The sequence below is a fragment of the Ambystoma mexicanum genome, chromosome 2q (genome assembly GCF_040938575.1).
Source record: "Ambystoma mexicanum isolate Mex_15411 chromosome 2q, UKY_AmexF1_1, whole genome shotgun sequence".
In the NCBI taxonomy this organism is placed as follows: domain Eukaryota; kingdom Metazoa; phylum Chordata; class Amphibia; order Caudata; family Ambystomatidae; genus Ambystoma; species Ambystoma mexicanum.
This window is the reverse complement of record NC_090924.1, coordinates 968,561,908-968,588,674: the sequence shown is the minus strand read 5'-3', so window position 1 is coordinate 968,588,674 and position 26,767 is coordinate 968,561,908. Positions and strand designations below refer to the sequence as shown.

General features: G+C 47.4%; 1 protein-coding gene across 2 annotated transcripts in view; it reads left to right on the top strand.

Annotated features, from left to right (window-relative positions):
- The window catches only part of KIF15 (kinesin family member 15), a 2,141,222-nt gene that overhangs the window by 46,751 nt on the left and 2,067,704 nt on the right, over positions 1-26,767 (top strand). The window contains exon 2 of one of the 2 annotated variants that reach the window (XM_069648268.1): positions 2,681-2,720. In XM_069648268.1, coding sequence (XP_069504369.1) covers positions 2,681-2,720 — 40 coding nt within the window. The remainder of the gene's footprint in view (positions 1-2,680; positions 2,721-26,767) is intronic. The other variant, XM_069648269.1, reaches the window with a different exon arrangement.

Sequence of the window (26,767 nt, the reverse complement as noted above, 5' to 3'; positions counted from 1 at the left end):
GGATAATCCACCCCCACAATCCCCTCTCCGTAGGCATTGTCTGCATGGAATGAGGAGTCTGACCAAACAGTGGAATAGAGATTGCTATAAACATTTATTTATGTTATAATCAAGCCTTCATATCCCTAAATAGAGATGGAGTCTCTACCTCAAACCAACTAATTCTCAGGAAGTCTGTGTCGTCCAAATAAAAAATTCACCATCATACCCCAAACTCCTATCCGTGCCACTTGAAAACAAATCATAATCTAAGAAAAAGTTATTTCTTCAACCCAGCAGGAGAAATGGCTCCCTTCTCCTGGGTACGAGTCTCTCAAAGTTCCTTGTTTCCAAAGCTTTCAGGAAATGTTCCAAGGTTTCCAACAAAGGAGAGGTTCCAGTGTTCACAACCAAAGGAAACGAAGTTCCACAATATCTGTGCGGTGCTAGGAGAAGGACTCCCTTCTTTTTCCAGATCTTTTCTTCAAAAAATCATGTAGTTCCCTCCAAGGGATTCTTCTGCTCTCTAGCATCTCTTTAACCTGCCCCCGCTGGCACGATAGAGGCTCCCTGGGTCCTTTTCGACTCAGTACCACACTCTTGTGGAACTGCCATGGAAATTGCCTCACAATGTGTTTCTCTTCTTTCTTCATTTGTCTTCCTTCGTTTTTCTTCCTTTCTCTGAGGGAATACTTCACTGGTTTCGCCAGGCACCACAGGTTTGTTCTTCAGTCTTCTCTTCGTAGGCCAGTTTGACTTTGCGGCCAGGTACTGCTGGTGGTCTCTGTGCAAGTTATGAACCGGACAGTCCACCTGTTGCAGGTCACGCAACCCCTACAGTTTCTCATGATCCCCATACATTTGCCTACATGGTAGTCCAGAGTAGGTGTTCTCTGCATAGTTCTTGGACTGCACGGCCCACCCACGACCGGTCACACCACCACTCAATTTCTCCACTTCTAAGTCCGTCGGCTCCCCGCTGACTCTCAAGACTCTTTCTGGGCGTCCTGTTGCTCAGCTCTGCTACTTTGAAGAGCTGCCTCGCTGCTTTCAAAGCCCAGTTTCAACCTCGAAGGCTTCTCGATGGCATCCTCGCTCGCTGGGTTCTCCTTCCAATTTAGAACAGCACAAAGTCCTCCTTTGCTGTTTGGTTTAAATAGCGGGGACTACCCTAACATAACGTCAGTTCGTTTGACAACAGCTGGTCGAGCACTCTTCCTACTTTATTGTACCAACATCTGTTTACTCATCACAGAGCGATTGTCTGACAGTTAACGATGTGTAGTTTCAGACTTCATCATAGGTAGAGAAGGTTTGGGTGTTATTAACATGTGGGGGTCGAGAGTTAAAGGGGCTGTGTCCCGCACTTGTCTTTTTCCCCAGTAGGGAAGGTCCTCCTGCATGTTGCCACCCCAGCGGGGACTTTTGGTTAGTGGCCGCACCTCCTTAGCCTCATGGAAAGGGGATTCCCTATGGGGAGAAGTGATTCCATCTGGAGGATTGTCAGAGCGTGCATGGCAGAGTGGTTCCAGTCTGCTTTCTGGGTCCTCCAGTCTTGCTTTGTCCAGCTCCACGAACCACTCTCCTTGCCCCCCCAGAAGCCAGTCTTTTTATAGTGAGCGTTGTTTACCTAAGCAGTCTCCTTCCCAACGGCATCATGCCAACAGCAACATGCCAAATTATCTCTAAACCCCATCAGTCAACATTCTCCCTCGTGTCTGGCCGCCCTGTAGTCTATTGTAGTCTTTCAGAATTTTTTTATGGTTAATGGGAATATTTAGAACTATTTACATAAACAAATGGAACAATCGTAGCACACACCAGACCGTTGGAGTGCAGCCCAGAAGTATTGTTATTGTAGTGTACCTGTTTGTTGACAAACGATATTAGACTACCTCACAGCCCAGACATTCAAACTGAACGAGAAAACTCTGTTCAGAATTCTTAATGTGCTTGCTGCATGAACACATTTCCATGCATGTTATTATGAATATGTTAACATGCATATGGAGTACACGGCTTGAGATATCACTCTACCATCATGCCAAAAAACGGGCTAAAATGGATACCATTTCCATTGTCCCTGTCATCTTTCTGGGGTTGGTGTGTTGGGTGTTGGATGTCTCCTTCATTTTGGGAAGGGAACATTCCAGTCCATCTTACACCAGTTATGATTGTTGCTCTGGTTCCAGTCCTGGTTTTCCTTCTTACTGTTTGGTGACTATTTTAAAAAATATTAGAACTGACAAGGAAAGGGGTTTGCAGGCATTGTGGTAGAGACATTGGTACCAATTTCCTTAAATCTTTTTAAGCACTCTTGAGTGTGGGACTTGGGCCCCTCTAACCTCCCTCACTCTGCCCTTGGGGAAGGACTAGCTCTGGCTGTACCCTGGCAGCCCGCCTAATCCCGGTTGCGAGGGGTCCGTGTACCCCTCCTGTCACGTTCATGTTGATGAGTCTATCACACAAGGATGACTTAATCGGTTTGTTGAAGTATGAAAGGACCTTTTGAAAATCTACATTAAATTTACTTGCAGTGAGTCTCTGGAAAATCTACAAAACCGAGTGGTCTGGAAATGTTAATTTTAGAAATGTATTTTTGTTTAGCTTTAATGCAGTGAAGTCCTTTTCTACCTGAAGTATTTGAATGAAATTTGGCATTTTTCGGTTTTGTATTCTGAATCTATTTCTTCCTTTCTAGCAGGAGAGTCTGGCGATGCACAGCCGTTTCAGCTGACAAGGTAAGCCGGTTCACTTAATGTAAGGATAATGTTAATTGTCTACGTCTTTTAGAATCCACTTGTTTTATGTGCACTAGGTCTAATGACCTTTTTGTTTTTTTACGAATGGGAAAAACAACTCGATTTAGCAAGAGCACTCTGTGACCGCACGGAGCAGTCTTTCTAAATTGAACTGTCATGCCCCTGCCGCCCATAAGTGTGCGAGGGGCTGACGGGCTCAACAGGACCCAGAAGCGCAGGACGAGGAGAACGGGTGGGTGAGTGTGGGTGGGTGTGTGACATGTATCTTGGGTTGTGCGTGTTCTGTGTCTGGCTGGGTATTGGTTTGGGGGAGTCTTTGCTGCGGGATAGGGGTTCAGGCGTGAAAACACCGGATTTCAACGAAATCCCACAGGAGAGGGTGGGGTGGGAAGGTGGTGGTGGTGGGCAGAACAATGGGATTCTCGGGGCATGAAACCCTGACTATTTGATTTGATTTTCCTTTTTGTAACGCACCCACAACGGACTTAACCGTCTTGAGGCGCAGATGGAGATACAATTGTGAATAGGAGAGACACGAGTTGGTAGGTCGCTAGTTCATTTCCATGTACCTAGAGATTATCAAACTGAGTAATTATTTTAAAAAAAAGGTTTTCAAGGCCTTATGAAATTGAACAAGTGTCTGGCATTCTCTGACCTTTTGCGGTATCTTGTTCCACAAATTGGGTCCAAAAAACTGCAAATCTCCTGTCAACCTCTGGTGAATAATACTGACCAGGGGCTACTTAGCAGTAGTTGGTCCCTTGATCTTAAAGCCTTTGCTGGCCTATAAAGACATATTTTGTTGCTTGTATGATTCGGGGCCAATCCCTTTTAAACACTTAAAGATCATACAAGCAACCTTAAATTTGATATGGTCCTCGACCGTTCGCTTGTGAAGTGTCCTCCGTAAGGGGGACACATGATCTACTCTCCTCAGACTACCAATCAGTCTAACTGCTGCATTTTGGGCCTTTTGAAACATAAGCAGTTGTTTAGCTGGGGCGCCCATCAATTGGAGTTTCTCCCCAAGAATACAGGGGACAAAAGATTTCCTTACGGCTGCAACCTGCTACTTGGGTCCAAACAGAATCGACTCTTCGCTGAAGTTGATTTCTGGACATCCATTTATTTCCTCCAAACACTGGTTGATTTTTGTTTTATTTTTATTTATTTTCTATTTATTTTTTACGAAAGCCTCCTCAATGTTGCCAATTTTAATATATATCTGAATATCATCTGCTTAGGAATGGTAACATGACTTTTCAGAATATTCAGCACCGGCTGCATATATAAATTGAACATCAAGGGGGAGAGGGATGACCCCCTGAGGCATCCCACAGCACATTGCAATAGAATCTGTGATGTAACCACCGGATTTCACCTGTTGATGTCTATCCTCAAGAAATGAACCAAACCATTTCAAGGCTTGGACAGAAACATTCTCCAGCATGGGGTCTGGCATGGATTCACATGCTCATGAATATTCCCCGTCGTCAGGCTGGGAATCCTCGGTAAAGAAAAAAAAAACAGTATCAGTTTCGTTTCTGATCTCTTTCGTAGTAATGACCAATCACTGGTCTCTGCGTCATACTGACCACAGCCAATGACTGCCATCTACCTAAGCACCGCCTCTGGCAGCCATCTTCAGATTTTTACCGCACGTTCATGTGTTGGGATCCTCGTGCTATTGCTCTCGAGCGTTAGTGCTATTTTTTCACGTTTTTTCTCAAAAACTTCGTTTTTTTCGGTCAAAAGAGCCTCAAGCTCCACCGACTCTCCATCCGATCAACGGGGACCCGTGTCGGATTCGTCTGCGCCCCTCAAGGGTGAAGAATTTGTCGAGCTACGCTTTTGGAGGACTCCAGAAGCTTCTCAGGCCCGGACATGGCCCAGGAGAAGGGAAGCTCGACGCCCGGAAAGCTGTTCAGGGTCTGCCCTGGATGCCAGCTGCAGAACGTCTTTAAGGAGGACGAACACTCCTTTTGTCTCTACTGCTTACATGAGGACAGGACGCACGTGGAGAAGGACTGTGCGTTTTGCGGCAATATGTCGGAGCGGACCATGAAGGACCGCCATCAACGTCTCGCCAACTGGCTGGAAGGGAAGAGCCTGTCGGGCGAGAAGAAGAGGAAGAAATCCGAGCGGTCTTCTAAGACCTTTGAGGACGCCCCGGCGACGGGGGTCCAACGCAAGGCCAAGCACCGCGAGTCCGCTGGCACCGGGAGCGCCGAACGGTCGGGCTCTACGGGCGCCAGGCAGGGCGCACCCTCCCCGGCACCTTCAGCCACGAGCCAACGCTCTGGGTCGGGTAAGAGGAAGGGCGAGCACCCAGCGAAGCTCCTGGAGAGGCCCCGGTCGAGCTCGAAGGCCCCATCGGAGGGGGAGCGAGGCAGTGTCCCCCCCCTCAAGGATAAGGCGGTGAGCGCACCTAAGGTGGTGAAGGCCTTAATCCATCCGGCCAAGCCCTCTATCGAAGCTGTCACGGCGGCCCTGGCTCAGCCTGTGGAGGCTACACCAGTGGTGGCGACCTCGGGGCTCAGAGTCTCCCTGCCACCTCGGAGGGAGACCTCTTTTGTACCCATCGATAGGACCCCCGTGAAATCCCCGGCGGGGAAGAAAAAGGGGGGGCAGGGCGTCGTCGTAGATTCGGCTTCAACCTCGGAGGAAGAGCTGATCGAGGTCTTAAGCCAGGGCCTTGGCGTGGAAGAAGACCGGCCCGTCGGGATGGATCCCGATGCAGGTGACGACGACATCGTCGAGGGTGCCGACGGGGCCCCTGATCGCCCGTCGGATTCCCCTCTGCCAGCGCCGCAAGACAACTCGGCGGCCATTTTGTTGGCTATACAGTCCTTATGCTCAGAGATAAGGACGAGACTACCGTTGCCGACGGAGGAACCTCTCCCGGCGGGGGCTCCTGAACCGGGACCTTCTGGTGTTCCTCCGCCCAAGAAAAGAACGATTCACCCTCCACCTCCTTTTCAGCCGTCGCGCCCCGTCCAGCCCTCCTCCCCGTCCACCCGAGGGGATGATACAGGGACTGACACAGGAGCGACGGGCACGGACGACGAGGTATACGACGAGGATCTACCGTCGTCACCTCCCACCAGGGCTTCTCCGCCCGACGAGATTGGATCGTTCCACTCCATGATCGCCAGGGCATCCGAGCTTTTCCAACTCTGCCCTGAGGAGAAGAAAAAGGAAGGATTCCTTTATCAACGGCGTGAGGCCAAGAGGAAGACGGTCCTCGCAGTGCCTCTACTGGACGACATTTGGGATGAGGGCCTCGCCCTCCTCAAGAACCCTTCCACGACGCCAGCTAGAAGAGACCGGTACGAGAAGAAGTACCGGGTCCTGGACGCGGCCCCCCTGTGCCTCCGGGCGCAGCCTACCCCGGACTCCGTCGTCTCCACGGCGGCCAGGAAGAAAGCGGGGGGGGGGTGCGGCCTCCACATCGACTTCCCCACCGGACGGCGAGGGAAAGAAATTGGACGCTATGGGACGCAGGGTCATCTCGTCTGCAGCGACGACGATTAAAGCGGCCAACGCCTTGGCTATCGTGGCCCGCTACGACAGGGAGCTATGGTACAAACTGGCTCCCCTGCTGGACTTCCTACCGGATGACAAGAGGGCGGATGCCCTGGAGATCCTACAGGAAGGTGAGGTGGCGTCGGACCACGCCATCACTATTGCGACGGACATCGCCGACACTGGGTTTCGCCAGTTGGGCAACGGCGTGTGCCTTAGGCAGCGTGGATGGCTCAAGGCTACGGACTTCCGTCAAGACGTACAGACCAGAGTCCTGGACATGCCGTTCGATGGGAACAACCTGTTTGGGAAAACAGTGGACGATTCCCTTCAGGCCATTAAAGCGGACACTGAGACGGCCCGGGCCCTTGGGGTTCTGCAGCAATGACGGACGCCCTTTCGGAGCAGCGGAGGCAAGGGCACCTCCAAAGGTTCCGGCGGCGGTTTCTCCACCTACCGTCAAGCGGCCTGCTCGTCGTCTCAGGAGGCCTACAGAGGACGAGGCAAGTCTGGCGGACCCCGCCGTCGTCGCCAATGAGGTCAAGGCGGCAAAGCCTCGTCGAAACAGGATTTAACCGGCCGTGGGGTCGGGCCCCCACCGAAGCACCCCGGTGGGAGGCCGGCTGGCGAGCTTCGTCAGCGTGTGGGAGTCCATCTCCACCGACCGTTGGGTGCTGGACGCCTTAGCCCGGGGCCACGCGCTCGAGTTTCAAAGAAGGTGCCCGCGCGTCCCCCCCGTGGCCAGGAAAGAGCTTCACGTCCCTCAGCTTCTCCTGGAGGTAAGGGCGATGCTCAGGAAGGGCGCCATCGAACTCGTCCCAAAGAGGCTTCGGGGCTCTGGAGTTTACTCGAGATACTTCCTCGTGAAGAAGAAGACGGGAGGATGGCGCCCCATCCTAGACCTGCGACGTCTGAACAAGTTCATCAAGGCGCAGAAGTTCCGGATGGTCGCCCTCCAGCACGTCCTGGGTCAGCTGGAGGAGGGAGACTTCCTGTCGTCGTTGGATTTGGAGGATGCCTACTTCCATATTCCCATCCTAAAGGGGCACCGAAAATTCCTCAGGTTTGTGGTCCAAGGGTGTCACTACCAGTTCAAAGCCCTCCCCTTCGGACTACGGTCGGCACCCAGGGTATTCACCAAGTGCCTTGCACCGGTGGCGGCGCAGCTGCGCCGCGAGGGGATCCACGTCTACCCCTACCTGGACGACTGGCTCATCCGAGCCAAGACGAGGGAGCTCGCCGTGGAGCACACGGCAAGGACCGTCCAACTTCTCAAGGACCTGGGATTCTCCGTGAACTACGCCAAGTCCCACCTGGTACCCGCGCAAAACGCACTGTTTCTGGGAGCGAAGCTCGACACAGTGTCCCTTCTGGCCTCCCCGTCGGAGGAAAGGACCAGGTCCATCCTGGGCAAGGTACAGCGGATGTTGGTTTCCGACACGGCCAAGGTGAGGTCCATCAAGTCCCTCCTCGGAATGATGTCTTCTTGCATCTACCTCATTCCCATGTGCAGGCTCCGGATGCGCCCGTTGCAGGAGTTCCTGGACGCGCGCTGGATCCAAACGACGGGCGGCTTCGAGGAGAGGATCACACTCAACGAGAGTTTCCGCCGAGCGGTCCGGTGGTGGGGCACCCGCGCGCATCTGACGGCGGGCATGGACTTCCAGACCCCAGACCACCAGGAGACAGTGACCACGGATGCCTCCCTGGAAGGGTGGGGAGCGCACACCGAAAATCTGCACGCGAGAGGCCTTTGGCTCCCGACGGAGAAGTCCCTCCATATCAACGTCCTGGAGCTCCGTGCAGTGTTTTGGGCCCTCAGGTCGGTCCTTCCGTCCCTCAAGGGCAAGGTGGTGAGGATCTTCACCGACAACACCACCACCATGTTTTACATCAGGAAACGGGGCGGAACCAGGTCCCCAGCACTGTCCAAGGAGGCGCAGGACCTGTGGCATTGGGCCGTCGCCCAAAGGATGTTTCTGGTGCCGTTTCATCTGGCAGGGATAAAAAACACCATCGCCGACTCACTCAGCAGGGAGCTGCGCTCGTGCCACGAGTGGGAACTACGGCAGGATCTAGTGGATCGCCTCTTCCGACGGTGGGGCACACCCCAGATCGACCTGTTCGCGACGGCGACGAACTCCAAGTGCCGGAGGTTCGCCAGCAGGTTTCCCCAGGCGAGGAGCATGGGCGATGCTTTCTCGTTCCCCTGCGAGGGCCTGTTCCTCTACGCGTTCCCTCCTTTGCCACTGCTAATCTGGCTCGTCAACCAGCTCAAGAGGTCACGGTGCAGGATGATCCTCGTCGCACCTGCGTGGCCGAGGCAGATATGGTTCCCGGACCTTCTGAACTTGTCAGCGTCCCCGCCAATCAAGCTGCCGGTGGACGCGGATCTACTCTCCAGGGAATGAGGCGCCATCCTCCACCATGACCCGAAATCGCTGAACTTGCAGGCCTGGCTCCTGCAGCGCTAGAGTTTGGGGGATACGACATACCGGCCGACTGCAGAGAGGTTCTTGCAAAGGCCAGGGCGTCCTCGACTCTTAAATGCTACGGACACAAATGGAAGAGGTTCTCTGTCTGGTGCCACGCACAGAAGATTAACCCTCTACGGATTACGGCTCCCCAGGTACTGCCGTACCTGCTGACGCTGGCCAAAGCTGGTCTGGCACACGCATCCATCAAGATTCATCTTGCTGCGATCTCCCGATACACCAGAACCACGGGGCGGACGTCCTTGTGGTCTCATCGTCTGGTGAAAGAGTTCATGAAGGGACTGTTCAGATCGTTCCCGCCGGTGAAGGCTACGGCCCCGGCGTGGGAGCTCAACGTGGTGCTGACCAAGCTCATGGGACCTCCGTTCGAGCCTCTGCACTCGGCCCCGTTGAAGTTTCTGTCGTGGAAAACAGCGTTTCTTGTGGCCATCGCCTCCGCACGACTGGTGGGAGAGATCCAGGCCCGTTCCTGCAAGGCCCCGTACTTGACTTTTCACGACACGAGGGTAGTGCTCAGGACGCACCCCTCCTTCATGCCCAAGGTACCGTCGGACTTCCATCTCAACGAACCCTTGGTGTTGCCTGTCTTCTTCCCGTCGCCTTCGTCGCCGGCTGAGAGGACTTTGCACTCGCTGGATGTGGCCAGAGCGCTGAAGATCTACGTGGACCGCACGAAGTGTTTTCGGAAGACGTCACAACTCTTTGTGAACTTTGGACCTGTCAATCAGGGGAAGGCTCTCTCGAAGGCTTCCATTTCCAGATGGCTCTCCGGCTGTATCATGTACTGTCATCGGTTGGCAAACCGACCGCTGCCTGGCCGTCCGAGAGCCCATTCCACCAGAGCGATCGCAGCTACCACGGCGTTCCTTTCTGGTGTGCCCCTGCTGGACATATGTAGGGCTGCTACGTGGAGGTCGACGCACACCTTCACGAAAATTCTACTGCGTCGATCGGGATTCCAGGGAGGAGTCCAGGGTCGGCCAAGCAGTGCTGCGCAACCTGTTCGCCTGAGGTGAGCCTGGTGAGGAGGTAAGATGCTTAATGTTGAGTTTGATGTAATGCTTAATGGTGAGCCTTTGCCACCTCCCGTGGTTGTGCATGTGTGTACTGCTATGTATTCTTTATTCATGAGCATGTGAATCCATGCCAGACCCCATGCTGGAGAAGGAACAAGTTACTTACCTGTAACTGTTGTTCTCCAGCATGGGTCTGGCATGGATTCACATGCGAACCCTCCCGCCTACCCCTCTGCGGCTCTTCACTTGGTCATACTGCCACTTCACGTGCTTCCAAATCTGAAGATGGCTGCCAGAGGCGGTGCTTAGGTAGAGGGCAGTAATTGGCTGTGGTCATTATGACGCAGAGACCAGTGATTGGTTATTACTACGAAAGACAGATCAGAAACGAAACTGATACTGTGTTTTTTTTTTTTCTTTACCGAGGATTCCCAGCCTGACGACGGGGAATATTCATGAGCATGTGAATCCATGCCAGACCCATGCTGGAGAACAACAGTTACAGGTAAGTAACTTGTTCCTTACCGGGCATTGTTAGGCGCTCAAGTATAATGCTATGCTTGACTGTATTAAAGGCTGCGGACAAATCCAATATTATAAAGAGAATCAGACCCCCTTTGTTCGCAGCCTCCAATAATTCATCATGCACTGCCTACAAGGCCGTTTCTGTTCCATGCGTGGGTCGAACTCCTGACTTTAACTCGTCAATCAGTGACTCCTCAACAAATGTTTGCAGTTGTGTAGTAACCACCTTCTCTAGAATTTTCCCTGGCCATGGAAGGCCTGCGACTGGTCGATTAATTTCTTTTAGACAGCTGGATCCTAATTAGATTTTTTTTAAAATTTTTGTTTTTAGCTTCTTTCAGGTTTAGTGGCCGAAGCTTTTTCCGAATTCTGCCAGAGAAGTTCCATTCAGTGGCTATTTGTTAGTGGCTATTCATAGAAGAGACTCAGTGTTTCAACAAGGGTAAACACTCATTGACAAAGTAAATAGGTTTGACTTTGGAAATGTCAGTATAAGCTTATTGTAAAGAACGCAGGACAAAGGTCTTACCCTCCATTTGCAAAGCCAGACCTAAGAGTAGGAACGGTGTATTCGTAATTGAACATACATCTAAAACGAAGGTGGCCCTAAGCATTGTAATACATTTTTATGACTTTTTATATTTAACTAAATTTACAGGAACAATGCTTAAAAAACCTTTTTAGCTTTGATTTACAGAACAGAGGACCGGTGTCCTTAACAATGGGTGAGAGAATGTGGATATAAGACCAGATGGTATAGGGGAGGTAGAAACACAAAACGGGGACACGGACATCGGATGCTATAGTAACGTGATGTTGGATGACGTGTTGAGTTTTAGGATGAAGGGGTAAGGGATACATTCCATGGGTTTGTCTTAGAGCGGAAGCGGGATAGGAATAGGGAGATGTGGTTGCTTAGAATACTATGCAGGTGATTCTTCATGAAGTAGGAGAACTAGGAGGTTGGATTTCAATAGGGATGGAGTGAGAACAGTGCAGAGAGGAAGAGCATTCCAGAGTATGAACAAGGAGATGAAGGGAGTGTAAACGGGAGGGTGCACAAAACGCACAAGAGGTGGCATGGAGGTGAGCCGCGGATGATCGTAGGGAGCTAGATGGGTCGATGCATAGTATTGAAGATGGTGAGAATGAGTTTATCCTTTGCCCTCTGTCTCACAGATAACCTGCCTAACTTATGATTGGCTAGGGAGGTGAAGCTGGGAAGGTTGCAGAGTGTATGGACTGCGAAGTTGAGGACTTTGATAGGTAACAACGCATAGTTGTGAAGGCTATAGAGTAGACTGGCACAGTAACATTGATGCAGTACTAAAGAGAAGATGAGGTGCTGAGCAGTGTTGAAAGGGAGAGGTCTTTTTCTGATAATGAGGAGGTTGAGTCTGGCTGCAGTGGCAGATTTGGAGATGACGAGCGCGTAGTTGTGAGGTGGATGGTCATGACCCTTGCCCCTGGCCCTCACTGGCAAGTCAGCCTGGAGCTAGGCTCATAACCATCATGAAGACCAACATTAGAATGGGACTATTTAACTTGGGTGGGGGGGGGGGGGTTCAGCTAACATGGAGGCACACATAGCTCAGTTACAAGGAACTGAGCTATACGGTCTAGTCTTTTGGGTGTGGCAGGCCTGGGACTATTTTACCTGAGACTATTTAAACCACACCCAAACAGCAGAACAAGCTTTGCGTTATTCTGCTGTGGGCAGCGTAACGCTCGCTGTGTCCAGTTCTTTGATGCCAGCTTACCTGAAACCAAGGACCTGCAGAGAGAGAGAGAGAGAGAGAGAGAGAGAGAGCACTATGAAACTTACTTGGAACAGTATCCTGTCTTCAATCCATCGCTGACTTCAGTTCCACTCACCTGAAGGTACGAACTCCATCATCCGGCACCGCATGCATCCTGGAATACCATAACCTGGAAAGAGGAGAAAGAAAGACCGCATTAGTAAGCGTTTACTCACGTTTCCTTCCGAATGAAGAAAGCCACACAATTCTTACCTGGGTAGTCATCTCCTGGTCAGTATCATTACTGGAACATTACGGCGCTCTGCGAAGAACATCGCAACCTGCAAGGAGAGAAAAGACACAAGTTGGCAATATAAAAGACGAAACAGTGCCGTGCATCGCGCATTACTCACCGGACAGCTTCGCGCACACCGCGCTATCGCCTACCGGCCCATGCTCATCTTCAAACTGCATGACAACACCAAAACACCTTTCATACCTAAAAGGAAAGAAGCAAAACATTACTATTCGAACTAAGAGGAACATAAGAACTGCATATAAAGACTGTAAAGCAGCAAACCTACGGAGTCGAAGCAGGCCTGGATTCCCACAGGGGGGCTTGCACCAGTGATGTCACTTGGTCGCTGCTCGCCCCCCACATCTGCATACCCCTGCCACGAGGAGCAGGACGGAGAATCCACCTTTTACAATATTAAGGTGAGAAGGCCCAAGGGGGAGGAAGGAGTTGAGGCCAAGGGAGGTGGGAAAACATAAAGACAATCTGGTATTGAATCCAGCTCGCCTATATTACAGATCCATCTTTAACCAGAGGCCTTACCAAGGGACCGGGAGAGGGTTCGAGAGTGCAAATCATCCAACCAGGGCTTGTTGGCGTCCCCGTGGATACCAGGTGAGCGTAACATGGAGCGAAAGATGACCCCAAGGTTGTGAGCAGTAGCAGAGTAGGGAAGGTAGTGAGGAGAGAAGAATGGAAGAAGGGGACAGGAACAGAAAGAGCCTCTTTGGATGGGAAGTGGAGAATCTCATTCAGTCTTAGTGGAGTTTAGCGAATGAAAGAGTGAGATGCCATCCAGCATTTGACAGCAAAGGGGAAGTTGAACATTTTCTTACTGTAACTTGTCGGATAAGGAGGGAAAGGAGAAGATGTGCCATCAGTGAAGAATTGATGTGAGAAGCCATAGGAGATCAAGGTGTGACCAGAGCAGAGGTATAGGGAGTGAAGAGAAGTGGACCCAGAATGGACCATTGGGGAACACAAACAGTAACAGGGGTGGAGGGTGAGTGGGGACAGTCTGTGGGCGAGATTTGAATCAAACCAGGTGAGGGCCTCATCTCTGCCACCTAGGAGAGTTTGTGTGGAGAGGAGGTCAGAATGGGTGACTTTTTCAAAGGCAACAGAGGTCGATAAGAATAGATGAACAGCATGACGACCTGAAAAGGTATAGTTGCTGATTTTGAGGAGAGCGGACTCATTTGTGTGTAGAGGTCAGAAGCTTGAAGAGTATCTTGGAGATTGTGTATGCCAAGGAACTCAGTGAGTTGGTTGAAATCTACACGCTGTAGGATTTTGGAATCGTGAGACTGGATGAAAGTTGGCATGACAGTTAGGATTTTGGACACGTTTCATAAGGATGGGGAAGGCAGTAGCAGACTTGTAGGATGATGTAAAAGTGGCACTGTTGAGGAGGTGAAAGGGCGCAGGATATGGATGTAGGGTGTAGGATATGGGGCAACACTGGGAGCTATCACTTTAATGATGTGTGGGGATAGGGGGTTGATGGGGGCACCTGAATGGTTAGCCCTGAGGAGAAGGTCAAGCATTTCTTCCGAGCCATTGGTAGACTAAGGAAGACATTGTGAGAGGTGGTGGAGAAATATGAGCAGGTGGGGGGGGGGGTAGAAGGTCATTGGCCAAGACATTTTGAATGTTGGACAGTTTTTAAGCGAAGTAGAGGGCTAGATTGTCAACAAAGAGTAGAGGAGGGTTTTGGAAGGGACAATTGAGTTGAGATTTTTGGAGGTGCCTAGGTTGAAAGGATTGAGGAGGAGAGTGAGTGAGAAAGAAGTCGCGTTAAGCATAGTCTAGAGCAGATGAGTGGTTTTGAAGAGCAGTAAGGTAGAGGTGGAGATACGTGGAGTATCTAGATGTTTGCCAGATTCACAAAGGCTTTTCTTTGTTTTCAGGCTGTGGATAGTAGGTATAATCCAAGGCAGTGAATGGGAGGGTTTAGGGGTGAATGTAGGACTCACAATAAAGTGACGAAACCCTGGAAGGCATGTAAACCAGAGGTAACAAGGATAGAGGCTGGAAAGTGCAGGTTCATCCCTCTTTTTATGTAGAAGGAACAATACCCTGGCAAGAGATTATACCAGGGGAAAGGAAAAAGGAGAGAGCAAGCTCTGGATTCATATCCCCTATATGTGAAATCATGTAGTGGACTAGGGAAGATTGATGCCCCTTTAAAGAATTCCAGGGATACAACCAAAGAAACTAAGCAGAAAGGGACAAAGTATCAAGAGAAGAAACGGAAACAGTGGAACCCTGGCATGGAAGTACACCAGGGGTAGAACGATAACTAAAGAAAGTTAAAGTTTTGGAATAGCAAGACAGGTGGGAACAAGAATGAGACAAGTGAACAGTTTAAAGAACCGTGAAGATTAAAGGGGGTCAAGGGTGGAAGACCCTCCCCCATCCCCAAATAAAAACCTTGTTGACTGAAATAACGTGGATATGAAGGAATTTTGAATGAGTCATCTCCTTGGGAAACATTGGAACATGATTTGCTGCATCAGAAGTACCGGACTGATTGAAAGAAACATAGGAGAATGGAGAACCCCAGTTTCCTGGCGGAACAGTATTTCCCTTTTCCTTTTGTGCACATTTAGAAATTTGTTTGGAACTTTAAGAACAAGCCGTAGGTTTACAGCTCCAAGAAAACCCCATTTGCACCTTGTATTCAGTTTGGCATGCAAGGGTCAGTTTAGAGTTTGACACAGGACGCTTCATTTGTTAAACATCCTGACAGACATTCATTAGTTGTGTTGAGGCCGGGAAGCCCCTCAGACATGGGGGCAGGTTGGATTTCCCCAACTCCTCTTATTTTGACAAAGCGTTATTTCAAACATAAAAGGTAATATTGTGTCGGACTCTTACTACTGACCTCTTACAGTATAGGCTGGGAACTGCCATGACAGCTTCCGCCAGGTTTTTTTGCTGTAGCTAGTCGGAGCTTTAGCTTCATCTGCTACATCAGGTAGAATGCCTGTCTTCATTTCCAACTATGAACAGTGTGGTAGCGCTAAAGCAAGTTTTGGAGATAAGGCACCACTAAGATCTATTGGTACTAGCTGCTGCACTCTTGTGGAACAAGTAGGCTCCTCAAACCTACTACAAATCAAGACCCGAACAGTCATTGTTCCACCATTTGGATGCGCTGCTAGTTCACGAAGGTAGGAACAAGTGTGTTTAGTGAGCTATTCCTAATATCTCAAATGCTAGTGTCCGTATAGAAGAGTGCTTCTCGGAGGAGACTTGGATAGGTATTTTATTTGTGTTCAATTGCCAGAGAAATATGCCAACACGTGTTTCAACCTCCACAGGTCTTTTTCAAGGCAAAGCTCTTAAGATAAATCCATCCTCTGAGCTGAATCAGTGTTGCACTTGGCTGTGGGCTTCAAGCGGATCCTCATTACAGGGGCAAGAGTCCGAGATAGAGGAGTATTTGCTACTGTTGGTTTAAGACAAACACTCCAAAAGAAACTGTGTGAGAAGATCACCTGATTTATAGTATTTGACAGACACAGATATGTAATCATTCCATCTGCCGGAGGCTGCAGATCAGGCCTGGCTCCCCCACCGGCTCCTGCTGCTAATCTGAGCATGGCATCCTCAAGCCAGCCCATCCCCTCAGCCACCTGCACCACCACCACCATCAATCGACGAACAGGGCGGCCGGGCCAGAATTATCTCCCGGCCTGCCCTGCTCTGTAGCCGCAGGCTGTTATTGCGTCCCCTTACTGCCATTGGATGTTCCACCCCACTTCCAGCACTTGACACCTTGCGTTGGGGAGACCAGCCTGGGCGACCCAGTAAAGGGCACCTCCAGCCACTTTGCCTCTTCACAAAGGCGGTGTCCTACTGCTTGCTTGCGGGTACCAATTGCGTCTTTGCTTAGCCCCGCTCTCACCATGCACTGCTCTTAATAGCTCTTCCTGTCTCTTCTACTGCTTTCTCCTTTGCTCAAAATCATTTAAACTCTTCCTATCCCCATCATCTCTTTTCCTAGACTCTATCCCTGTTCTCGCTCACCTACTCACTCCAACCCTAACTTTCATCACACTTCTCGTTCTCACATCTATCCCCAGCACCTCTCTACTTGCAGACTCAACAACAGTATGCTTCTTCATCTCACTATCTTTATTCTGGTCTTTGGAATGTACAGTGTCTGTAGCAAGACTTCATTTACCTCAGACTTCCTTCTTTCCCACTCCCCCTCTCAACCCCATAACCCTTACAAAAACCTGGGTTTCTCCAACAACTGCAAGGGTGGTGGTGTAGGACTGTTTGCATATTCCAAACTTCACATCGCTTCCCCCGCCCCAATCTCCCTCCATTTTTTTCTTCCGAATACACCACCTTCAGGGTTCGCAATTGAGGGCAGCTGGGAGCTATTCCGCTCCTGCTTGTGGCCTAGAAGAGCCTGGTTAATGACACCAACAGCTACCAGGAGCTACCGTTGGCTCCCCAGGCCAACTGATGCCGAACCAACACACCTATGTATATTTGGGACAATCCATAAATAAAAAATTAGGACTTCTCTTCAAGTCATTCAAAGCATAAGAAGCCATGCATTATCACCAAAGTGATATGTTTGTATTCTATGTAGAAGTTAGATTTGCTGAACGCTATGTACTAGCTCCTGGTTCCCCACTGGTAGCTCCTGATCACCCAGTGGTAGCTCCTGATCACTGTTTAATGCTGGATAACCAGGAAATGCTTTTAGCTCCTGCCTATAAAATCTTAATTTTGATCCCTGCATCTCCACAATCGCTGCTCCCGATGGCATTCATATTATATCTCTATCGGCCACCTTGTCCCGCTGGTCAATTTATTGACCACCTTTCCTAACAAATTGACTTCCTCGCTCCCCATCATTATCACTGGTCCTCCCCTCTCTATTCAGCTCTTCCCCTTAACCACTTGCTCTCTTCCGTCCAGTCTTTGCCTACACATTCAAATGGTAACTCCACTGATTTATCTCCCTTCTTCCCTTCTGGTGCCTGTGCACTGTGTTCTGCTTGCCTTCGGCATCCTCCACAGTGTAGGCACAAGTCGGGTGCCCATCCAACATCTGCCTATCCTCATTACTCCATCTCTCTTTGTCATCTCAGTACCCAAAAAGGCAAAGGGGAGGAAAATTAGGTTTTGGGCTAGGGAAACCTGGGAAATCAGTATCTACATTACAATAGGCCATGTAGGAATGTTGCAAAGGTACATGGTTGTCACTGAGAGGTTTAACTGAAGGGTTATCTTGACTTAGTCTTTCTGTCTCCTTTGAGCTAGTACTCTCTCGGGTGCTCCTCCCCCAAATAGCCACCCCCAGGGTCAGATTCGAATAGCTTCTGCCTTTGCCTGGGCACGTAAGAGAGGCTTCCATCGATGGAATCCGTGATTAAGTTGTCAGATTCGTCATAATGCACATGAACATGCATATTTGTCTGATGCATAGACAACTCCAGTATATTTACTTATGTACAGGGAGTCGGGAACTATGGAGCAAAAGAGCATTCCTCTGGAATAAACTGAGAACAGAAAGTGCTTCTATGGAGCAGATGAGGAGCTGTTTAAAAGATGCTTCCTGTTGGATTTTGCCTTTTTCTCGCTACCAGGTTAAAAAAGAGCACCTGCAATATGCGAAGTTCTCTGTGCACTCGAGAGCCATTGTTCAACAAAGTAAAAGAGAATTGCACAAACTGTAACCATTCCTTGGGATACGTTAATTCCAGGGACTGGTTTGTCGATGCCAAGGACATGCAGGGAACACGCCTGTGAAATGGGAACTTTGCCATATGTAAAAACGTAAGGGCTAGGCATTTGCAGTGTGTTTACCACCAATATAACGCAACAGTCCCCAGAATGTTTATTAGAGCATAGAACATAAATGATCAATTCCACAATTTCACCACAGTGCCATGTTCCTAATAGTGTTTGGAGAAGGTGCAATTGTGAATTCTTATGGAAAATATCCCTTTACTAATTTTTTACCATTGAATTTCTTTAATGTGTATGAAATGATTTGTTCTGTTCAATTTTAAATGGGTCACGTGTGTAGATTTCAGCTTGGAGCAGAGGCCCCAACCTAAGGAATTTGTCATGGAACCTAGATCACGAGAGAAAGGCTTTGTTTGTTTATTTGGAATGAGAATCGCATGCCGAGCAAGGATTGGACAAACAGTTGTTTCCAGGCCCTGCTCACAAGACCATGTTTATTTCGAATCAGTCTTATTTTGAGCTTTCATTGTCGGTGAAATAGAAAAGAGCCAATTTTCCATGTTCAAACAGTAACATCTTCAGGTAGAAATCAGAATTTATACTTCTTGGTGAGCTAAAGAAAAATTCCACATGTTGCATTTGAATACAAAAATATCGATGAAACAAAGTTGCAATTTGTAGATGAACATTTTTTCTCTCAGCCGACACGATACAGCCTAGTAAAAAATGATTAAAACATGTAAATAAAAAATGATTATCTGTTTTGTATCTGAGGGGAATGTTGGATCTAGAATCGTTCCTTGTGATGTGCATAATTTTTATTTTTGTTTTTAAATATATTAGATTTTCATCAAAATACATATTCATCACTCACACAGGTTCCAGTAACATAAATTAACAAACTATTTCAAACAACAATATCCTATATCAGCACAACAATACCATTTATCTACATCCATAATCAAATCATACCCTACAATTTAAAACGCTGTGAATGATGGAAGAGAACTATAATAATCCACACATTGACATACAGCACATCACATGAAACAATAAAAGAAAGAGCAGAGAGAAGGAGAAAAAAAAGGAAAATCCTCCCACTCCCCTTTCTCTCTACCTCATTTCTTTATTAGTCATATAAGGCATTAAATGAACCCCACAGCGAAAGATGATCATCTAGATCCTTTCATATTTAGACATAATCTGTAGTTCGACCAGCCAGTCTTCCACATTGGGTTTCTTCCTAGTCTTCCAGACTCTAAGAATCAGCTTAATCGCTACCACCATAGCTTTATCTATCCATATATTATGCTTCCTAGTAGTTGCACATCTCCCTTTATGCAAAATCATATTAGCAGCCAATCTCTGAATGTTTATACCAAAAACCATATCAATTCTATCAATAATTTCCTTCCAAAAAGTCTTGTACTCTTGGGCAATTCCAAAGCAAATGTAATAGGGTACCTCTACCACTACCACAGCTCCAGCAGTTCTCATCTGTCCTCAATCTCAACTTGGACATCTTTACTGGTGTCCAATAAATCCTACCAACTACCTTCTGCCTAATTGGACGTAGATTCATATCCATTCCCGAATTTGTGCCCACTCTAAGAAGATACTTCCATTCCTCCTCCGATATGACCACGTTAGCATCATTCAACCAAGTATCCCTTAGCTTAGTCCATGCTTCTATATAGCCAATTTCCATAGGCATGAAACGCGGGCCTGGGTGCTTAGAAAGTGCCAATTATTTCCACCCACTTTCTAAGCACCCATGCCCCACACTAATAACAGCATGGTGCTGCAGAGGGCCTTTAGATAATCCTTCAGACTCATGTTTAAGGTGCCACAAGCACTTTAATCACGAGACTGAAAGCCAGGGTTCCAGTGCACCCTGATCCGTATGGAACATCTCTGTAATGCCCATCAGGCCACCATAGGATGACCATATTTAAAAATTAAAAAACTGGGACATGGCAACTAACATAAAAGTAGGACTAACTCTTGAAAGTGGCTGTCAAGGCACTACACTTCAGTAGAGTTTGGAGGAGAAGGGGGTTTAAGTGTTGCTGTTCAAAGAACACATATTATAATACATTTATTACAAACTAGCACTATTTTAATTTGTATAAAAAAGCATTTCTTCTGTGCGAGATTGTGCATTCCTGCCTGCAAGCTATAAAGACCTACTACAAAAAACCGAGACCACTGCAGTTTCCAATGGGACATAATCTTGAGAAAGGTGGACAGAGCACCAAATACCGGGACGTCTGGTCACCGTAGGCCAACAACATAGCCTGCTTGCAGAGGGCATTTTAAATATTCTTTCAGTCTCGCGATTAAAGTGCTTGTGGCACCTTTTAAGCACTAGACTGAAATAAAATGCAAAGTGCCTTCTGTAGCAGGCTGTTATTAGTGCGGGCCTGGGTGCTTAGAAAGTGGCAGTAAATAATATTTCTCTCCCCCCTCCGCCCCCCTCCATTTGGGCGGGTGAGATATTGTATACTTCCACTTTCTAAGCAGCCAGGCCTGCAGTAATAACAGTAATAAGCGCTTGTGGCACCTTTAAACACGGATACTGAAAGAAAATGTTAAATGCTTCTGCAAGCAGGCTACGTTATTACTGCAGCCCTAGGGGATGGGAAAGTGGAAGAAATATTTCTCCCCTCCGTTCGAGCGAGAGAAATATTATTTCCAGCCACTTTCTAAGCACCCAGGCCTGCAGTAATAACGTAGCCTGCTTGCATAGGGCATTTCAAATATTCCTTCCTTCTCGCGAATCACGAGAAGGAAAGAATATTTGAAAGGCGATCTGCCAGCATGTCATTTTACTGTGGGGCTGGGTACTAGCAAGTGGCTGGAATTAATATTCCTCTACCCGAACAGGCAGGCGAAATATTTCTTCCTAGCCGTGGCCACTTGCGAACACCCAGCCCCGCAGACAGGGGCTCGCAGAAGGCCTGCACCCCCCTCCTCCACCCTCCCCTAAGCACCCCAGCATGACTCCTTACCTCGGTTGAAGCCGGTTTGTGAGTGGAGCTGGCGTGCTCCTGCTGAAGTCTTCTCGGCGTGACTTAGACGCCGCCCCCGGGCTGGGCTCATACATTGATACAATGTGTTTAGCCCAGCCCGGGAGCTTCTGCCTGCACACTGTCAGTGCACTGAGCGCAGAGTTTAAATAAACAGGCACAGTAATCTGTGCCTTTTTAAGTTCTGCGCTCGGTGCCATAAATCATATCGCAGTTTCTGCAACATGATTCTAAAATTAAAACACAAACGAGCAGTATTGTATCGCAAATTGCGATGCAATACCGCTTATTTTATGCCTTGTCATTATGCCAAATGGATGCCTCACAACTAAAACCAAAACATTGACCCTTCTCTCTGAACCAAGTCATTAAAGCCTGTCTAGCTGTAACGATTTACAATTTTAACCTTTTCTTCGACAGTTTTCCCGTTGTATAAAGATTGTCCAATTGGTAAGGAACACAAATCTCTCTCTCCATACGTAACCAGATCGGGCCTTTAACATCCTCTTCATCAAAATAGTGTGAACTTTTCTTAAGTAAAAAAGCCTTATAATATTTCACCAAATCTGGGTAACCAAATCCACCCTCCTTAACATCCGGTAATAAGATATATTTTGGGATACGTGATCTTACCTATTGCCCACAAAAAAGTTTGCAACACTTTATCAATCTTCTGTATTAGTTTCTTTGAAACTAGTCTAGGTATTGATTGCAGTAACAGGTCCATTTTAATTGCATACGTTTTTGCCCACAGATTCAAATTCAATCTTTCCCATTTTTTTGTAGTATCACAATTTTATCTATCGTTTTATCAATGTTGTATTGGGCAATTTTGTTAAGATCACTAATTATATGTATACCCAGATATTTGTCTCCCTTGGGGGACCATTTACAGTTCCAGGATCTCAAAACATTTCTATCACATGACCTTGACAAAGGAAACATTTCAGTTTTGTTCCAATTCACTTTATGTCCCGACAATTTCCCAACCTCTTCAAACATTTGCTTCAATAGTGATCCACATACCACAGGATTTGAAAGGAGAATCATCATATCTGCAGAAGATAAAATCTTAACCTCTGTATTTCCAACACAGAGTCCCTTAATTTCCCTACACGGTCTAGTATATGCCGTTAGCGGTTCCAATGCCAAATTGAGCAAAAAATGAAATGGCGACAGTGGGCATACTTGCCTGGTACCTTTTAGACAAAGGAAAGGATTTGGAAATTAACCCATTAACAAGCACTTTGGCCAGAACATCATTATGAATACAATCAATCATTTGCATGAATACTGGCCCAAACCCCATTTTTCTCAATGTAAATTCCAGAAACCTCGAATTAATTATATCAAATGTGTTTTCTGCATAAATAAACTTATAACCCCACCTGTTTCCCTACCATTATGTGCACCTATAACATTCAACACAGTCCTAATATTATTACAACCAAATCTACCTGGAGTAAAGCCTGACTGTGATTCATCAATTAAGCCTCCTACACAATTAATCATTTAACAAAGATATTGCTCTATAGTTACACATTTTTTATGGTCCTTGTCCGGTTTTGGTATCACAATAATCAAAGCCTCCTTCATTGACTCACACATTACTCCTGTCAACAGAAAGTCATTACACTGTGCATAAAATTGGTGACAACTGAGTCACAAATGTTTTATAAAATTCTGAAACCAAACCCTCTGGCCCCTGTGACTTCCCATCATTCAGCTGTAATATTGCATTATGTACTCCAGCGACATCAAACTTTGATTCTAGTTTAGTTTGATGTGCATATGATTTTTTTCATTTTATTAAATTGCCACATTCACATCATCAGCTAAGTTACAAAAACAAAATAACTGTTCATTCGATTGAGTTTCCGCTTTCCCTCATCAGTCAAAAGGTTAGGGGTGGATCTTTCATTCGCAAGACTGGTGAATAGATACACATTAGTTACAAGATTAGAGGGTTGTTTTTGATTATAGAACACCTTGCACACAGATAAAGAGATTGGAGAATTATTAGGAGCTTCTGGAGAATTATTAGGAGCTTCTGGATATTATTTGAAGGAGATGGCTGGCTGGGGAGAACTGATACTTATTGGATGACTGGCTTCCAGGTAGGCTGGCGAAGGGAGCCCTTTCAGAGAGTGATGAGCAGGCTGTATATTGGAGACTGGTTTCCAGACCAGCAGCTGAAAGGGACCTTGCTAGCTACTGTAGTAACTCTAGACTTGGAGGGTCCCCGCTGATTTCCTAAAATATGAAGCCCCTGTTAAAATGTAAGTAGAGCACCCAATACAACTCCAGATTGAGTCTAGAGTGCTTTCCACGGTACAATCCTGGGAATAAGAGGACTGGCAGCAAAAAGGGGCACAGGCCCTAGATGGGGGCACCGGCCCAATGTTAAAATGTTCTGTGTTTTTATTAAAATTGAGTAAAAAGCAACATTTCAACAAAACTAAATGCATTTTGTAAAGTGTCGGTGCAAAATTGACAGTGCGATGCTATTTTTAAAAAAGTCCATGCACTGTAAAATTACGCACCATTTGAAACCCAATTGGCTGTTCTTATTGGCATAGAGAATAGCATGGGCCTTAATATCGTCATGAAATATTGGTCTGATCGGATATTGTTTAAAATCATTGCCGGTGGGAGCCGACTCATTAAACGTACACTTGCACAACCGAAAGCAGATTAGAATTAATTCTGTTTTCTGGAAATCATGCAGCGTGTAAAACCTTTGCAATCCCTTGTCTTTTAAATGCACAGGTAGGCCTATGTGTCATGTGAAAGGGCAACTATGCTTTAACATTGTTCCATTTTTACAGGTAATGTAATATCCCCAGCCCAAAACCTGTAGCTAGGGAGGCAAACTAATAGAAGTTGATTGAATGTTGCACACATGTACAATACAAGTGGCATAAACCAGTTTAGAGGAAATTGCACATGCTAGTTCTGAAACACCACATTTTTTGAAATTATTCTGATTATGTAAATTCTGGGTGTCATTGGGGGTGGGGAATGACATTGTTTTGATGTGTTTAAAATGTGATCTCATGCATCATGTTGAAATACTTTTGTGAAGTTAATGATTTGAGATTTATTGACTAGCAAATGAAATGCATTTAGAATGTATAGTATTTTGGAGCTTATAATATACAGAAAATTCATTAAGAATGCTTGAGTGTGTTTTACTTTAATTCTTTAAATAAATTAGTTTTCGTAAAACCTTGTGTCCATTGCCAAGATTGTGGGGTGGGACTATATGAATAGGCAACATGAGATTAGTCATATCACCTAAAGAGAGCTTGTAACATATAGTTCAACATATCTTTACAAGGGTTGACAATGGGTATGTTTTAGAAGTGGCATTGGTGGTTGCTTTGTCATGGCGACCCTTACATTTCTGCTTTGCATAGGCTGATGAGCTGTTAGGGAGAATTCTCATTTATAGCTAATTTCCCTTACCTAGTGAGTCCCTCAGCAGCTTTGCTGGATTTCTGGGGTTTATTTTTTCCACCTGGTAAGAGTGTGAGCCCTTTTCCCACTCTTTCAGTGTAATTTATGTGTGTGTTGTACTTTTTGTGCTCATGGGCTATGGAGTGTCATCAACTCCCTACACAACATCTTTTTACACAGCACCTTTAGTGCAGTGACACAGGGATGTCTTTTAGACTTCCCTTGTGAACTCCATTTCTGGGGATGACTACTGTCCCCCAGAAACATGTAAAGTCACCATTGGCTTTACTAGTCCTTTTAAAATACAGATACAGTACAAGCCATCTTACAATGGAGTACTGGAGGGGAATATCTTTCCCCTGTCCTTCTGTAACTCAAGGGGCACTTTGTGTCCCCCTTCCTGACTCAACATGGTTGGTGGCAGTGGTGACTATCATTTTTAGGCGGATTCCTGTGTTAATGTCCTGGCTATGGTGACAGACATGAACATAAAACCTGCTACCCCATATCGTTTTTATCGTGGGTCCTAGCGTGGTTTTTCGCCATTTTGTGTTGGAAAGGTCTTTCTTGTTTGCTTTTCGCACCAAACCCGGTTTGGTTTCCTTGTTCGCCGTTTTTTGTCAGGCTTCTGCAAAGAAGCCCTCCTTTGGCATCTGGGTGTCTAGGTGGGCTGAATGTGAGGGAGGGGTTTAGTAACCCCCTGCACAGGGTCTCCTTGGAGACCCAATTCGCACTTTGTGTCGATTGGCTGAGGTGGTTGTCTGGGCTGGACAACCCCCCCTGCTGTGTGATTGACAGCCAGGCTGTGTGAATGGGGGATTTTGGCATCAAAGGCAGAACTCTTGTGCTGGAAGTTAGTCTCCACTGGAACTACAAGAACCAAAGAGAAGTGGAGAAGAAGACGGCTGCTGCAACTCCTAGATCCCGGTGAAGCCCTGCTGCAGTCCTGACCTATCTACCCTTCAACAGAGAAGATCCAGTCCGGAGTCTTCTTCCCTTGAGCCTGGTGGGGTCAACCAGCTCACCTTCTACAGCCAGAGAATCCTCTTCTGGGTCAAAATCGCTACACAGAGCTGTAGTGGTCCGGATAGCCATGAGAAGAGCCCGCTCCTGTTTTTAAGGAGCGCACATTTTATTCATTGTTGCTTTGCTGCTGCTTTCTTCATCCCTGGGTAGTGCAGATCGCTCCAGACGTCGTCCTTGTCCCCACGACTGAAGCTTAAGGAACCGTGAGTCTGCAGGAACTACCAGGAACAACTGCCGTAGCACCAGCTTTCATCATCCAAATAAGGTACTGTGTCCATTTAGTCGTTCTCTCCGTCCGACCTTGACGAATCAGTGTGAACCCTGTTTCCTAGTGTTCCTATGATAGACCAGTAAGCCGAGGTACCCACTTGGCCAACCATACAGTCCAGGAGCCGTGCAACCTCTACCCAGAGTGGACGAAGAGTTTCAGGATGCCATTTAGGAGACCTCAATTGACAGTCTCGACTAAAGTGCGAAGAGGCCATGCATGAGATCATTTGCAACCTCACGATATAGCAGCGTTGGACATGAAGCTCACGTGCCATCCGCACTTCAGTACACAATTGCGCACACCCGAATACAAAAAACGCATGCGTACTGTTCTATAAGGTAGAGGACAGAGACCTATACATACAGTCTTCACGTTTATTATTTTGTCATTAGCTAAACCGCAAGAAGCCAAAGATCCCGTACAAACTTGCAGAATGCTTACATGTAGTTAACCTTATGGAACTGCAGGAGCACCTATGGGACCTGACAGAGCCATGTACAACTAACATATGGAGAATATAGAATAGCACAATGTAGAAGCCACGTTATGGTTTAGGGAAAATTGCAACAGGCCACGGACCCTCGGCAGAAGCAGAGCTGAGGGAATTCAGGCTGCTCAGAGGTACGAACGTGAGAGACCGGGCCTGCTGACAAGGCCACCAAGATACGAGTGACATTCCATTCCCTGAACTGCAGTAACAGGCACAGTAAATGCGGCTAAATCGGAGTAACTCGGAGCTCCAGAAGCCCAAAACATGGTCTCTGAGCACGTGACACGACAGAGCCGATGATGAACCGACTAGCAGCAGCTGGGAAAGGGGAGAGATCTTGTGCAGCCAGACGGAAGCTGCAACAAAGTAATTACAGGAGAAGCCGAATGTTGCATGATAAGGACGGGCACTCTCATAGTCTTTGGTGGTGCACACATG